The 15935-nt window shown below is 39.9% G+C and overlaps 1 protein-coding gene across 2 annotated transcripts in view; it reads left to right on the top strand.

Annotated features, from left to right (window-relative positions):
* The window catches only part of card11 (caspase recruitment domain family, member 11), a 229217-nt gene that overhangs the window by 176505 nt on the left and 36777 nt on the right, over window positions 1–15935 (top strand). For both annotated transcript variants that reach the window (XM_060840331.1, XM_060840330.1), the window contains 3 exons: window positions 1894–2095; window positions 10714–10840; window positions 14078–14318. In XM_060840331.1, the coding sequence (XP_060696314.1) occupies window positions 1894–2095; window positions 10714–10840; window positions 14078–14318 (570 nt within the window). The remainder of the gene's footprint in view (window positions 1–1893; window positions 2096–10713; window positions 10841–14077; window positions 14319–15935) is intronic.

Genomic DNA, 15935 nt, shown 5'->3' with positions numbered 1-15935 from the left:
TTGCGGAAAGCAGAAATGGGTGGGGAGGGAAATATAACCCTGGTGGTGGGGTCCGCTTGGAGGTGGCGGAAATGTCAGCAAATGATGTCGTTTATGCGAAGGTTGGTAGGGTGGAAGGTGAGCACCGGGGGGGGGGGTTCTGTCCTTGTTACGGTTGGAGGGGTGGGGTTTGAGGGCGGAGGGGCGGGATGTGGATAAGATGCGTTGGAGGGCATCTTTAACCACGTGGGAAGGGAAATTGCGGTCTCTAAAAAAGGAGGCCATCTAGTGTGTTCTATGGTTGAACTGATCCTCCTGGGAGCAGATACGGCAGAGGCAGAGGAATTGGGAATATGGGATGGCATTTTTGCAGGAGTAGGGTGGGAAGAGGTGTAATCCAGGTAGTTGAAGGAGTCGGTGAGTTTGTAACAAAATGTCACTGGCAAGTTGGTCGTCATTAATGGAGATGGAGAGGTCCAGGAAGGGGAAGGAGGTGTCATAGATGGTCCAGATGAATTTAAGGTCAGGGTGGAATGTGTTGGTGAAGTTGATGAATTGCTCAACCTCCTCGCGGGAGCACAAGGTGGCGCCAATGCAGTCATCAATGTGGCAGAGGAAGAGGTGGAGAGTGGTGCCAGTGTAACTATGGAAGATGGACTGTTCTACGTAGTCAACAAAGAGACAGGCATAGCTGGGGCCTATACGGTTGCCCATGGCTATCCCTTTGGTCTGGAGGAAGTGGGAGGATTTGAAGGAGAAATTGTTAAGGATGAGGACAAGTTCAACCAAATGAATGAGTGTGTCGGTGGAAGGGTACTGTTGGAGACGGTGGGAGAGGAAGAAACAGAGGGCTTGGAGGCCCTGGTCATGGCGGATGGAGGTGTAGAGGGATTGGATATCCATGGTGAAGATGAGGCCGGGGAAGTGGAAGTCTTGGAGGAGTTGGAGGGCATGGATGGTGTCTCGAATGTATGTGGGGAATTCCTGGACTTGGGGGGGGGTGGGGGGGGTGGGGGGTGGGGATAGGACAGTGTCAAGGTAGGTAGAAATGAGTGCGGTGGGGCAGGAGCATGCTGAGACAATGGGTCAGCCAGGGTGGTCAGGCTTGTGGATCTTGAGAAGGAGGTAGAATCGGGTGGTGTGGGGTTCCCAGACTATGAGGTTGGAAGCTGTGGGTGGGAGATCCCCTGAGGTGATGAGGTTCAGTATGGTGTGGGAGATGATGGTTTGGTGATGAGGAGTAGGGTCATGGTTGAGGGGGCAGTAGGAGGAGGTGTCTCTGAGTTGGAGTGTGGCTTTAGCGGTGAAGAGGTCAGTGCACCAAACTACCCCCTTTATCTGCTGGTTTGATGGTGAGGGTGGGAGTGGAGGGCTGCTCATTGTGAGGGTGAGAGATTGGAGTGGGGGAGGGGAAGGTAGACTGGTTGAGGCGGTTAATGTCTCAGCGGAAGTTGGAAATGAAGAGATCGAGGGCAGGTATTTAGCCAGCATCTGCAGTCCTTGTTTTACCTACAGCTCACAATGAGGCCATTTGACCTGTTTGCAAGAACAATTCAACTGGTTCCATTCCCACACTTTCCCACACCTTTCCCTGTAAGGTTACATTTTTTCTCTCAGATGCTTAGTTAAATGCCTTTGAAAGGTGTGATTAAATCTGTCCCTGCCATGCTGTCAGATGGTGAAGCTAGATCCTTACTACACATTGTCTCGACAGGTTTTTTGTTGTGTTTTGTTGTTTCTTTTGCCAAATACCTTTCGTCAATGTCCTCTAGTTTTTGACCATTTTGCCAGTGGGAACAATTTCTTTCTAACTACTTGATCTAAAGCCCTCGCCATCATGAAGACCGCTATGCAACACTCCAAGAGATACAAATGATTAGCACCCTGATTTTTTCATAATATTTTTATGTCTAGACCTTTTCGTCCATCTGTAACCTCTGCCACCCAGCTCAGTAACCCTTTGAAACATATGCTGCACACAACACTCAACGGGGACAACCTGGTTACCGAAGTCTGTCTCGTCGGTGGAAATGAAAGAGGCCTTTTCATTCAATCAGTTCAGTCTGGTTCTGCTGCCGAGAAGGCAGGGCTGAAGGAAGGACACCAACTGATTTTGGTAAGATTCGTCATGCTGAGCCGTCTAGGAAAAAAGCAAGATTTGATCATTGCTGCTCAATGTTGTTCTAGTGACTGCTATAGGTGAAGGAAATTGACTGATATAAATGCTAATTCGAACCAGTGTCAATATTGGGAACATTGATTGTGTCTGTCCTAAATGGAAATTGAGTGCATTTTTGAAAACTATATAGATAATCAAGTGTCTGCCTGATTGAAAACCCAAGAAACAATCTGAGATCTCTGACAAAGTGTAAGTGGTTATTCTCATGCTATTGCATCCTTATTGATAGGTACATGATGATGTGGGATTGATTGTAAACAGTCTGGTAACAGATACAAATCGCTGACCATTTTACAAGCAAATGTAAATTGAAACAAGTCATTTATATGACAAGAAAACTGACAATGCTGCGATTTGTATAATAAACATTGGAGGTTTTTTTATCCAGATACAATTTCGATTTTGGAACAAACTTAAATCATCAGATCCTATTGCCTAAAAGATGTTCAAATTCTGTCCATATTAGAACATGCAAGTGCCAGGCTTGGTTTGTAGTATGTACATTTGTCTCAGAGTCCGAGTTTTGTCATCCAATAATCTGAGTACCTGTTCTTGGCTGACACTTCAGCACAGTGCTAAAGAATTCTGCTTGCAAAAAGTGCTGTCCTTTGAATGTGCGAGTACAGGAGTATTTTTGTGTATTTAAAGGAGCAAGTGATTCTTGGGGTAACCTAGTCAAAATTCGACCCTCAAGCAACAATATATCACTGCTCTATTTATGTGATCTTGTTGAACACCACCAGAGGCGAACAACAGACACAAGATTTTAAAAATACAGAAGTGTCTTGGGGACATTGTAAGGATGTGAAAGATACTAAGCAAATGAAGATTTTTATTTATGTGATAAGGAAGACATTTCAATGCAATGTCCTTGCAAGCCTCATAGAAAAGTTCATTCAATTTGAACTTTTATTCAGTTTTTGATATCGTGTCTGGCCCATTACTGTTTCTTTACTATAGCAAAAGAAATGCAGGGAGAAATTAGAAGAATTTCTTTCATATTGCAACCTGGAATGTGTTGCAGAAAAGCAGATACAACAATATCAAAATGAAAATTAATTTATTCTTGAAATGATAAATTTTCCCGGCTATAGATAAATAACAGGAAAATCTAACTAATTGAATAACTCTTCTAAAGAGTCAACACAGACACAAATGGAGTGAATGGCCTCCTCCTTTGCTATCTGGTTTTATGATTCTATATTATTGTTTCAGTGCATTGTAAAATGGGACTATGAAGTAGCCAATCTAGTTCATTTCAATAGCTTGTCCTCTTTTTTTAGTTGTACAAAGGAAATGTATATGGCAGGAAGACCTACTGGATAGGTCCTGGACTTCATAAAACATTAGCCTGTGTTTTATCACTCGTACTATACTATTGCCGATCCAGCTTGCCATCAATCTGCCAACAGTGTTTTTATTCACTACATTCATAAGCAAACAGCTTCATGTCCACCAACTTAAATAGAATAGCATGTACTACAAAAAAAAGGTCCTCAGCCCAACTGTCCCACCCCAGATTTTATGCTCTGTAGAAGCCACCTCCTATCCCACTTGACCTTCATCTACTAGTTCCTTCCTCGATGTTTATCTAACTTCAACGATTTACATTTGTGCTACTTGTCTCAATCAATCCATGTGATAATAAGTTTCACATTACGCCAGTGTTCTGGATAATGTGTTTTCTCCTGAATTTCATAGAGATTGCTTATTACTCTTTTCTATTTCTTGCTCCTAATTTTGGACTCCCTCTTTCCCTGTAAAGGATATGACATTCATCAGTTTGTTGATTTTCTTCTTTCTCAGGTTGAGACTATTATTACAGAGTTTGTGATTAGGTTAGTCATGGCCATTGTGTTTATTGCATCCCTACCTTTAAAATTCTGAACATCCCAATTAAATATCTAAAGTCCTTCTTTCAGTGTAAACATTTGTATTTCAGCGATGGTGTTCTATAACATGAACACTTATCTGCAGCTCACTTTAAAATTATTAATTATAAGGGAATTAACCTTTTAATGAATGTCCCTAATCATTTAGGAATTTATAAAGTGGCCTTAATCTTGAGTGACAGCTTATAAGATAGGAAAAGTGATCTGCTTCTTTTAAATTCTATGGCTGAAAATCTATTCTGTGGAATGAAGCTTCCATTTCAAAGCAGACTTTACATCCAACTTGCTAGTCTTGAGGGACAAAAGACCCCCAAGGGATATTATTGCAATCGCTCCTAATTACTTATGCCATGGCACTAGTAGATCACATTGTCTTTGCAGACATTGGTGAAGAAGGTGTTTGCCTTCATTGGTCAAAGCATTGAGTATAGGATTTCGGAGGTCACGTTGTGGCTGTGCAGAACATTTGTTAAGCCACCGTGTTTTACAATTGTGAACTCCACAACCACCTGATGAAGGAGCAAAGCTCCAAAAGCTAGTGCTTCCAATTAAACTTGTTGGACTATAACCTGGTTTTGTGTGATTTTTAACTGTGTTCAATTCTGGTCACCCTTCTATAGGAAGAATGTTGTTTTACTTGATAGAGTGCAGAAAGGATTTCCAAGGATGTTGCCAGTACTGGAGGGTTTGAGCTATTAGAAGAGGCTGAATAAGCTGATGCTATTTTCTCTCTAGCATCGGAGGCTGAGGAGTGACTTTATCGAGGCTTATAAAATCATAAGGGATATGGATAGGGGAAATAGGCAAGGTCATTTTCACAGGGTGGGGCAAGTTCAAAACTAGAGGACATAGTTTATGGTGAAGGGGGAAAACATTTAAAATGGATCTGAGGGGTAACTTTTTCACAGAGTAGTGCGGACATGAAACAAGCTGGCAGAGGAAGTGGTGGAGGGTGGTACAATTACCATATTTAGAAAGTATCTGGATAGGTACATGAATAGGAAGGATTTAGAGGGAAATGGTCCAAATACTCAAAAATGGAACTAGCTCAGGTTGAGGTTTCTGATTGGCTTGGGCGAGTTGGACCAAAGGGTCTGTTTCTGTGCTGTGAGATTCTATGACCCCGCTGGAATGAAGTACAGCTAATGCTGTCAGACGTTTTTTTGAGGTAGGCTAAAAATTGATTCTGGTCCATTTTCTGGTGCAGGATATACAGTTCATGACCTGTCCATGCCTAATACCTTAGAGAGGCTGTGCACAAACTTGATGCTGCCTTCTCATTTACCGAATTGTAGGGTTATAACTGGTGGAGCCTGAGGACTGATGGCTGTCTGAACACATAGGGGAGCCAAGCAGCATATATAGAGGCCACATAGTTCAGACAATCTGTTCCTCTCAAAGGTAGCCTGTTCTTCTTTGCGGCGAGCTGCAATCAGCAGAGAGAGCTGTTGCAGCTGACTGACTGTCTGGATTATCACTGGTTTCATACAGGCGCTGCATACTGAGAACACCAGGGAAGAGAGAGTGTTTAGATCCGTAGCAATGTTACAGCACAGGAAGAGGCCTTCAGCCCATTGCATCTATCCATTTGAGTAAACTAGCCACCCTTTCTAATCCCAACTTGTTGCACTTGGTCATAGCCTTTCAGGTTACAGTACTTAGGATCAAAATTCCTTTTAAATTAATTGAGGGTTTCTGTCTTAACCACCAAACCGGCAGTGAATCTGGATGAAAACTTTTATACTGTTCTGGATGAAAAGATTTTTTCTCTCGTCCTCTCTAATCCTTCTACCAGTTACCTTGTCTGTGTCCTCCCATCCCCGTAACTGACCACTCTGTGAGGGGAAACACGTGCAGTTGTCCAGTCTATCTGAGCACTTCATAATTTTTTTACATCTCAATTAATTCACTCCTCAGCCTCCTCTGCTGAGAGGAAGTCAACCCTGACCTATGTAAGTTTTCCTCATTGCTGTAATTTTCAAGCGCTGGGATCTTTCTTGTAAATCTCCTCTATTGTGCTTGTGTCCTTCCTGTAATATGGTGACCAGAAAATTCCAGCTGTGGCCTGATTAATGTCTTTTAGAATTCCAGCATTACATCTCTGCTCTTATACCCAATACTTCACCCAAAAACCCAATACTTTACCCAAAGAAGGAAAGCATTCCATATAGCTTTCTTAAACCACCTTATCTACCTGTCGTGCCATCTTCAGGAACTTGTGTACATGCATTTCAAGGGGTTCTCATTTCTTCTATCCTTTCTGTATGTTGTGTACTCCCTTGTTTTGTTTGCCCTCCCCAATTGAAGAACTGCAATTCTTTGGATTGAATTCCAGTTGCCTCTTTCTCTTACTCAACCAAAGCAGTAATATTTTGCTGCAGTGCACAGCCTTCCTCTTCACCATTAACTACATGGACCATTTTTGTGTTGTCTGTAAATGTCTCAATCAAGACTCCCAAGTTTAAGTCTAAATCATTAATCTCTACCAGAATCAACAAGGGAGCCAAAACTGTACCCTGTCAAATGCCTTATTAAAATCCATGTAAACACATCAACTGCACTATGCGCACAAATCCTCGTTGTTACTTTTTCCAAAGAATTCAATTGTTAGTGAAACATGACCTTGCCTTAGCAAAACCAAGCTGACTATCCCTGATTAATCAGTCCCTTTCCAAGAAACAATCCTATCAGTCAATATTGATTCCAATAATTTGCCCACCACCATGAACAGGCTGACCAGCCTATAATTATTTGGCTTCCCCATTTTGAATAAGGGCATGCTGTTGACTGACCTCCAGTCTTTATGTACCTTTCCTGTATCTAGTGAGAATTGGAAAATGTTCCTCAGATCATCTGCTATTTCCTTCTTGCCTTCCTTTAGCAGGCTAGAATAAAGTCCATCCAGCTCTGATGATTTCAAGGAGGTACTTGCCTTCTCACTTAACTTATTTTATTTCTCCTTAATTAGAATGTCTGTGTCATCCCCTTCCTTTGTGAAGACAGAGACAAAATAGTAATTTGATTAGAATTCCTACAATGTGGATACAGGCCCTTCAGCCTGACATGTCCATATGCCCCTTCAAAGAGCATCCTACTCACTACCCTACATTTCCTATGACTAATGCACCTAACGCACATATCCCTGAACACTACGGACAATTTAGCATGGCAAATTCTCCTAACCTGCACATCTTTGGACCATGGGAGGAAACTGGAGCACTCTGAGGAAACCCACGCAGAAGAGGGAGAACGTGCAAACTCCACACAGACAGTTGCCCAAGGCTTGAATCAAACCTGTGTCCTTGGTACTGTGAGGCAGCAGTGCTAACCACTGAGCCACTGTACCACCCCAAAATCCAGTCCACATCATCTTCATCCATGCATGAGTCACCATGTGTACGATGTATATTTCTGATAGGTCCAACCATTTCATTAATCATTCGCTTAGTCTCAATGTACTTATAAAACATTTTTGGATTTTTCTTAATTGTATGGGCCATTATTTTTTTCCCAATCTCTCTTGCTTTCCTAATTTCCTTTTCACTTCACCTCTATGCTTTCTAGATTCCTCCAAACCTCCTAACATATTACTTCTTTGAGATTGTCATAAATGCTGTTTTTCTACTTTATATCTGCCTCTGTATAACCAGGGTATTCTAGATTTGGCAGTACCACTTACTCTGTAGTGGGCAGTTACTAAGCTCCAGTCAGAATGTAAGAACATACAAATTTGTTGTTTGTGTAATCTAACAGGGAGGATTTATTCTGAAGCTGTGCACCATGTAAAGTTTAACACTAGTCTGAACAAGCCTATGAGTACAGGCTGATGACTTGCTAGTGACAGGTAACTCACCTCTTAAATGGACATTGTCCCAACATAACATAGGCCAACCATAATACATAACATCACCATTGCCTTCCACTGATTTACCATTGACTTTTCTTCAAGTAACTGTGACAAATTCAGGGCAGCACGGTGGCTCAGTGGTTAGCACTGCTGCCTCACAGTGTGAGGGACCTGGGTTTGATTCTAGCCTCAGGTGAATGTGTGGAGTTTGTAATTCTCCCCATGTCTACGTGAGTTTCCTTCGGGTGCTCTGGTTTCCTCCCACAATCCAAAGATGTCCAGGTTAGGTGAATTGGCAATGCTAAATTGCTCATAGTGTTCAGGGATGCATTAGTCAGGGGTAAATATAGGATAACAGAGTAGGGGATGGGTCTGGGTGGGTTACTCTTCGGAGGGTTGGTGTGGACTTGTTGGGCCGAAGAGCCTGTTTCCACACTGTAGGGATTCTATGATTCTTCAATTAATTCAGTTTTGCCAGATTATCTTTCATGTTTAAGTTTGCCTTCCCCAAATTTAGAACATTTATTCCTGTTCCAACGTTGTCCCTTTCAATAATGCTGTAAATCAAACTTTGTTATGATCGACATCTTCAAATGGTGACTCACTACTACTTCATCCATCTGCCGAATTTCATTTCCTGAGACTAAATCTATGATTCTACCCTCTATCATTGGGTTTATTGTGTGCTGGTTTAAAAAAAAAGCTCTTTCAAATGCAGTTCAAGTTTTGTGCCCTTCGTGCCTTTCATTCTGTTTGTATCTCAGTTGATACTTAGGTAGTCAAAGTCCTCAACTATTTTCCCTGTTTTGTTTTCCTCAGAAATTTGCCAACATATTTGCTCCTTCAACTCTTACCCACTGATTGGGAACTTTATCGTACATACCTAGCAAAACGGGTGCCCCTTTTTTTTTGTTTCTCAGGTCATATAATGTTATTTGATTCTTCATTTAATATATCATCCCTGCTGTAGTTGTCACTTTAACCAATAATGCTATACCCCTACCTTTTTATAGCCCCTTCTCTATCTTGCCTGAAAACTCTATATCCAGGAATGTTGAGCAACCATCCTTTCCCTTCCTTGATTTTTGATTTTATTGTCACGTGTACTTGAGTACAGGAGTACAGTGAAAGGTGAATAATGTCGCCACACAAGGGCGGCATTTTAGGGACAAGTACCTAAGTACAGAATCTTAAGAACAAAGTAGAAAGGAAGAAAGAAGTTAAAAGTTAAAAGTTGCATTAAGTATAGTAGTGTAAAACATATGAAATAAGTTTACAAGTTGCACATTGCAGATCTTCTTAAATTTAAGTAGAAAATAAAGAAATAAAGCTGGAAGTTCAAACATTACAGTCTTAAGTGCTTGGCCACAGTTTCCATTATAAATGATAATATCTTTAAATCAAGTTTTCATTATAACAATAATACATGTTGCCACACATCTATCTATGCTGTCAGCTTTATTCACGATATTCCTTGTGTTTACTCCTTTCTAATGCTGCCAGTTTTCTGCATTGGAAACTTTTTAATCTGTTTCCTCTGTCCTGCAGAGTCACTCATTAAGTTTCTGCCTGCCATTTCCTGATCTGAATTTTCCCTTAGATTTCCCATTCCCTTTTAAATGATAACAGTGTTTGATTCCTCTTGTCAGTCACTCACTAGAAAACAAATACTTTAGGTGAAGATCCTTTGTCTAAATTTTTTAACTGTGTGTCTGATCAACCACTACGCTGTTTGAGATCGTGATCTCTCCAGTTGAGAAGCCTTCAGTGAACGAATGGCACACCCAAGTGAGCACAGTCCCAGCAGGAGGTACAGGTTGGGCTGTGCCAAAGAGGGTACGCACACCTGACTCAGAGGGTCTCCAGCGTCTATAGAATGGCATCCACTACAAATTTAAACATCATGCTCTGGAGTCTATCCAGTATGAAGATTGAGAGACATAAGTATGCACAATTACTGTCAAAGCCTTGGGAAAGAAGATTTCAGAGCTGGTTTGTAGTTAAAAAGAATCCAATTAATATTTTATAAGCTCCAGTTTGTACTATTAGCTGTCATTTTCTGTTGTGAGCTGCTTGTTTTCGCATGGAAAGGGATCAAGCATAATGGATCAACTGAATTATTGACCTGGATTATCTTTTGACCGAAATTGTGCTTCTTTTTGGCATAACTTGTAACCTCATTTACTGTTCTACACTGCAGCAATACAGTATACAGATACACAAAGATATGCTCAATGTTTGGGGATGTAGAAATTTAAATTATGAGGACAGGCTTCATAAACTTGACTTGTATTTCCTTGAATATGAAAGATTGTAGGATGATGTGATTGCGTTAATTGAAACGTTAAAAGGATTCACAAGGTCAGATATGGAGAAATTAGTTCATTTGTTGGGGGAATCAAGGAGGCGCTGTTGCATCAAAACATTGAGGCAGGCTACTTGGAGAGAAATCAGGAAGCACTTTTTCATATTTAAACAAAAAGTAGAGATTTGGAACTCTGTCCTCTGTAAGGCAGTGTTGGGACATTAGAGCTTTCAAGACTAAAATCAAAAGATACTTGTTAAGTAAGATATCAATTTGTTTCCCCAACTACCTGAATATATAGATAGCAGGAGCTTGGGGAGCCAGAAATAATAAATAGTGTACAAACTTATTTCATTTAAAACCTTAAGTAGCCATCAAAAAAATTACATCTATCTCCTCCATCTGGCCTGAATCTTAAATGTCGTACTGAGTGCAAAGAACAATGTGTTTTAATGATGTAGGCGAATTTTTTTCATATGCGCTAACATAAAATCTTTCCTTCTCTTTGAAGCTAGAAGGATGCATCAGGGGAGAAGCTCAAAGTGTTCCCTTGGAAACATCTACTAAAGAAGAAGCACATTGGACATTACAACGCTGCAATGGACCAGTGACACTCCACTTTAAAGCAAACTTTGACAGTAAGATAAGAGCAGTTAGTTGCTAGGCTGTAGGAATTGATGGGCCAATTAATCAGGTTTCAGAATCAGAAATAGAAAGATAAGAGAAACAGCAACTATCTTACTGCTCCCTTTTAAAATTTCATTTTTGCACATGGGCAGTTTATTTAATATGCAATACCATTAAACTTGTTTGCTCAAGTAGAATTTAACACAAAACAGGGAGAGTTTTTTTTCTCCAATAAATCTTAATTGTCCATGAAGGGGCTGATAAAAATGCATCTCAAATCTCTCGAGTTGGTGTCCATAGCACAATAAAAAAAATGTTTTACCACAATTTACCTGTACCTAACAAGTTTCAATTTCAAATACAGTTTGGAACACACTGAGACTTCACATTTTGTAAACATCCTAATATCTAAATACTCTGTATTTTTCTGAATGGACAGTCTGCAACAAAATACATATTTCAGTCCATAATAGAGCATGAGATTGAAGTTTGAACATAACCCTGCTGCCTTTCTAGGCTAGACATTGATATTTCCAAAAAAATAGAGTAAAGAAGCCAGAAAGCAGTGGCACCAAGACTCAGGTTTTAATCTTGAATGAATTTTTTGTGGAAGAATGCTGTTGAGCTAATATTCTGAAAACTGAAAGAGCAGCATCTGGATTCACATCTCAGGCTCAGGAAATGTGAGAGTTAATGCAGTTCATGACTGCATCAACCCAAACCAATCATTCCCCATCTCCTAGTTCCTAGTAACAGTTCCATCTCCTAGAGACACGTGTGGCCAAGATTTAGAGCTGTCTTCCCCCCAGGCAGGTCTGAGACAGTGCATGTGGCTTCCAAGGTGGGCTGATTAGATGGCCTCTTGATTCTCAGATACTCTTCACATTATTCTTGTGACAGTTCATCCTCCCATTTTCACCTCATTTCTTCTGTACCCACTATGTCCAATCAAACGCCATGACCTGTCCATGCCACCCATGTTCCCCCATGCACCCTCATATGCTATGTATTCTTCATTCCCTTCATATCCCCTGTACCCATTTACACCTCCATGCCATCTCTGTATGCTCCATTGTCATCATTGGCCACAGTGGATATGCCTCAAGACAATGGAATATTGATGATCTTTGAAATTATCCATTTAAAAAAAAAGTATCTATCAATCTTCTAAAGCTGTCACTCAAACACACTGCCATTTATACTGCAGAGAGAAAAAACACACTTTTGAAAGAAAGTTAAATCCCCTCAAGTGGTCATTAAATTGAAAAATAAGGCATCTATTCATAAATTGAATAAAAGGTAGATAATCTTAATAGCTTAAACTGTCAATCAATCTTTGCACATAATTCATAACAGTTTCAGCTGTAAAACAAACCATTACAGTTGAAACAACAGTCTTTATAAAGAAAAGAATAATTTTTTTCCCTACACTGCAGCAGACGGTATGTTACTCAATGAATTCAAAGAACACAAGTCTTATTTGCCCAAGTGAAAGTAGTTAGCCATTACTTTTCATAAAGTTTAAGCACTGTAGATTCCTAAATCATTTCAGATCAATATAGAAGGGTTCCCAAGCACACACTTTCATGGTTTGAATGCATAAGTAGCACTTTTCCGTATGAAAAAGGAAAAAAGGTGCTCCGATAGATCTCAATCCTGATCAATAGTCAATGTCTCTTCCTAGGATCAAGCCCTATGATCAATTACTGAAGTCAAAAAACATCTTACTTCTAAGATTAACTGAAAGTGAGTAGATGAGCCCAAAGGAGGTCACGTTCTCATTTCCGATTTCATGAATTTTAACATTTCACATGATCCTCAAACACCTGATTGTGGATTTGAAATTCAACCCTAATAGTCAACAGTGATGCTATCTACTAGGGACATTGTTGAACGTTTTTGTTTCAAGGAGCTAAGCCTACTCCTCTTAGATTCTGTTCATCAGTGTCATTCCCAACTAAGTAGCACATCCTGTAGATGTCACATGAATAATGGAACATAATACATTGTTTTAGACTTCTGGTTGTGCTAGAAATCCCACAGAGGCAGCCAGGGTAATGTCATTTTTGAAAAACAATCTATCTGGAATAAACGGCCAGCATCAAATGTGAACAAGGATACTATATAAATGGCCACCATAAGGTATGAGAATCCCACAGACTAAATAGATAGGGCTCACATTGAAATTCTCTGTATGTAGTTATAAATTCTCTCAGCAGCCAATTTTGATCAGCTTCGAAGGTTCTGGCTTGACATGCTTTTCACTGAGCACTTGTTCTTTATTATTTGTGAGCTTTGAGCCTGAGGAAGAAAAATAAAATTTTATTCATGAGTGTTGTGAAAATGCTACAGCAAGTTGTGCCTGTGCACTCAAGTGTAGATACAATTTTAAATTTATTAACCTGCAAACTGCAATGAATGAAGTTTTAGTTGCAGGTTAAGGTGTGAAAATCCTTATTAAAGGCTGTATATTGAATTTGATAATGTACACTGAAGCATGAAAATGTTTCTCAAAGGTGAATTGTGGTCAGGCTTTCTGCAGGGAAAACAAGCTGCCCTGCAAACTAGGAATTGAATGCACTGTTTTCTTTTCAGGCTTTCAGCAGTTAAATTGGAATGAGTCAGAATGGTGTGATCTCCACTAGAAGCTTTTGCAATGTTAGTGCTCTTTTGATATAAAACAGAACCAGTAGTGAATTTTTTTTTATCTACTTCAAAACGAACCCTTCAAATTTTAGATTAAGAAAACTGGACTTCATGGAAGACTTAGAATTCCCTTGCACTGAGGCAGCAATCGAAAGAAATCTATTTTTTAGACTTAATTTTCCAGTTGAAATGTTATATGATAAAGTTGGGATGTGTGCAACAGTATGGAACAATGAACTATCACATTTGCAATTCACCACATGGAGACATTATCCATTTTTTTTGACCATCTCATAAAATAGTGAAAGCAAGTGCTTTGTAGAAGTAGGAATTGGGGGAAAATTCCATGAGATTGTCATTCCATGGTGTTCTTGCCTGCCCTGTAGCTATTAAACTCCATTGACAAACAGAGAGAGAGAGAGAGCAAGACCAATCTCCCCAATCCCCTTGGGCACATACTCATGGGGGTAGGGGAGACTACAGGAATAATTATTTAAACTCCTAACAGTTATCTACCGAGATAGCCACTATTGACATGCTCCATTTATAGCAACTGTGAGTTTTGCCATCTTATTATATTGTGATCTATGTTTTGTTTTAAGGTTACAAGAAACTACAAAAGGATTTGGAAGATGGTATTATTACATCTGGGGATTCCTTTTACGTTCGAACCAATTTGAATATTTCTGGACAGTCAGACAGTTGTTCGATGTGTGTGAAGTGCGACGAGATTATCCATGTTTTAGACACTATGTACCAGGGCAAATGTGAATGGCTCTGTGCTCGAGTCGATCTATTCACTGACAAAGACTTGGAGAAAGGCACAATTCCCAGCTACTGCAGGTAATTGGACTCTACGTCCAATTTGATCGATTTTTTTTTAAAGGATATTTCAACTTAATTGGATAACATTGACCATGCCAAGCTGTCTCACCTTGTCCAGAACAGTAGAAGCAAATGTCACAGCCCACACTTGATGGGGAGAAAGTGGAAGAAGAGGGAGGTGATGCTAACTGCTGAAGTAAAATTGTTAGACTATAGAACACACACTTCCTAAGGAATTGATGGAAGCAGATAACACTGATTCATTCAAGTGCAAATCAAATTATCTCAAAAAATAACACATAAGGGTACAGTAGATGAGTCATTTGTGTGTGACATATGGTAAGTGTAACATCCTTTGGAGGAGCAAGGTGACTTTGGATTGATGATTCTTAAAGCTTTCCATTGCTGGGAATTTTCTCATATCATATCTGGGTCACAAAGTTAGAGAAAAATCCTCCATTATCATTGCATCCTGTTGCTACTAATATAGTGGAAGGCAAATTAGAGGGTCCTTCATCATTTTATTTTCAATTCCTATATGCTCCTTTTTAATTGAAAGGGAGGTGAAGAGCAAATAGAATTGTGTATTGTTCAGTGACACAATACTAGTGCTTCAAGAATTGTAGTGATGAAACAATTAGTAAATGCACTGAATATGTTTTCTAACTAACCTGTTTAGAAATGTTATTACACACCTGTGGAGCAGGTGGGACTTGAACCCAGGCATCCCGATCCAAGGGTAGGGAGGTAAATGCCTTGAATCCTACAGATCTGAAACGTTCCAGGTACCCACTCTGAGAAGTGATCTGATCTTAATTGAAATTAAAGACTTTAAAAAGAGTAGGGCAGGTAACTTGCTAATGACAAAACATACAGCATGCTTTAAAAGATGGGTGCACTGTACGCAGAGTCATCAGCGGAGCTGTTACAATCATAGAGAAATAGCAGCTAATTTTTACATATGAAGATTCCACCCCTCCCCCTCAAAAAATGAACAAGATAAATAACCATCTGCTGTGTTGTTTGAGGGTTAAATATTGACCAGGAAACATTAGAATTTACTTACTCTTCTTTGGACAGTGCTATTGAACATTTTCATTTACCCACAAGACCAGGAAGAGGCTGAGTTTAATACTGCATTTGGAAGTATTGCACTGAAATGTAAGCCTAAATTATATGCTCCAATCTTTAGAGTGGGGTTATACCCATAGCTTCTTGACTATGTGATGAGAATATTATCACTAAGCCATGGCTGATGCCTAATAGTGTTGTACTGCTCCTGCAGTTGGCATGTAATCAAAATGTATAATACACAATAGAGTCATAAGAAACGAATGTGAACTCTTCAAAATCCAATTTCTAAAATTCCTGCAAAAGTCAGATAGTGCTGAGTTCCCAATTATTTCCTCCGTACTGCAAAGTCTATCTGTCAGCTGTTACAACATGCAAAACACAACACCTTCATAAAAGTCACCAATAAGGACCTTTGGATAAAGGTCATGTAGAACAATCAACCAATCAGAATACAGTAGGTAAGCACACCACAATAACATTGGATTTGGATTGATTAATGAAAAATGCCAAGCCCAGTTGCCCCAACGTCAAAGAGGTAAATATAGAGACTGGGATGATGTC

The sequence above is a fragment of the Hemiscyllium ocellatum genome, chromosome 20 (genome assembly GCF_020745735.1).
Source record: "Hemiscyllium ocellatum isolate sHemOce1 chromosome 20, sHemOce1.pat.X.cur, whole genome shotgun sequence".
Classification (NCBI taxonomy): Eukaryota; Metazoa; Chordata; class Chondrichthyes; order Orectolobiformes; family Hemiscylliidae; genus Hemiscyllium; species Hemiscyllium ocellatum.
This window is presented reverse-complemented; position numbering and strand designations above follow the sequence as displayed.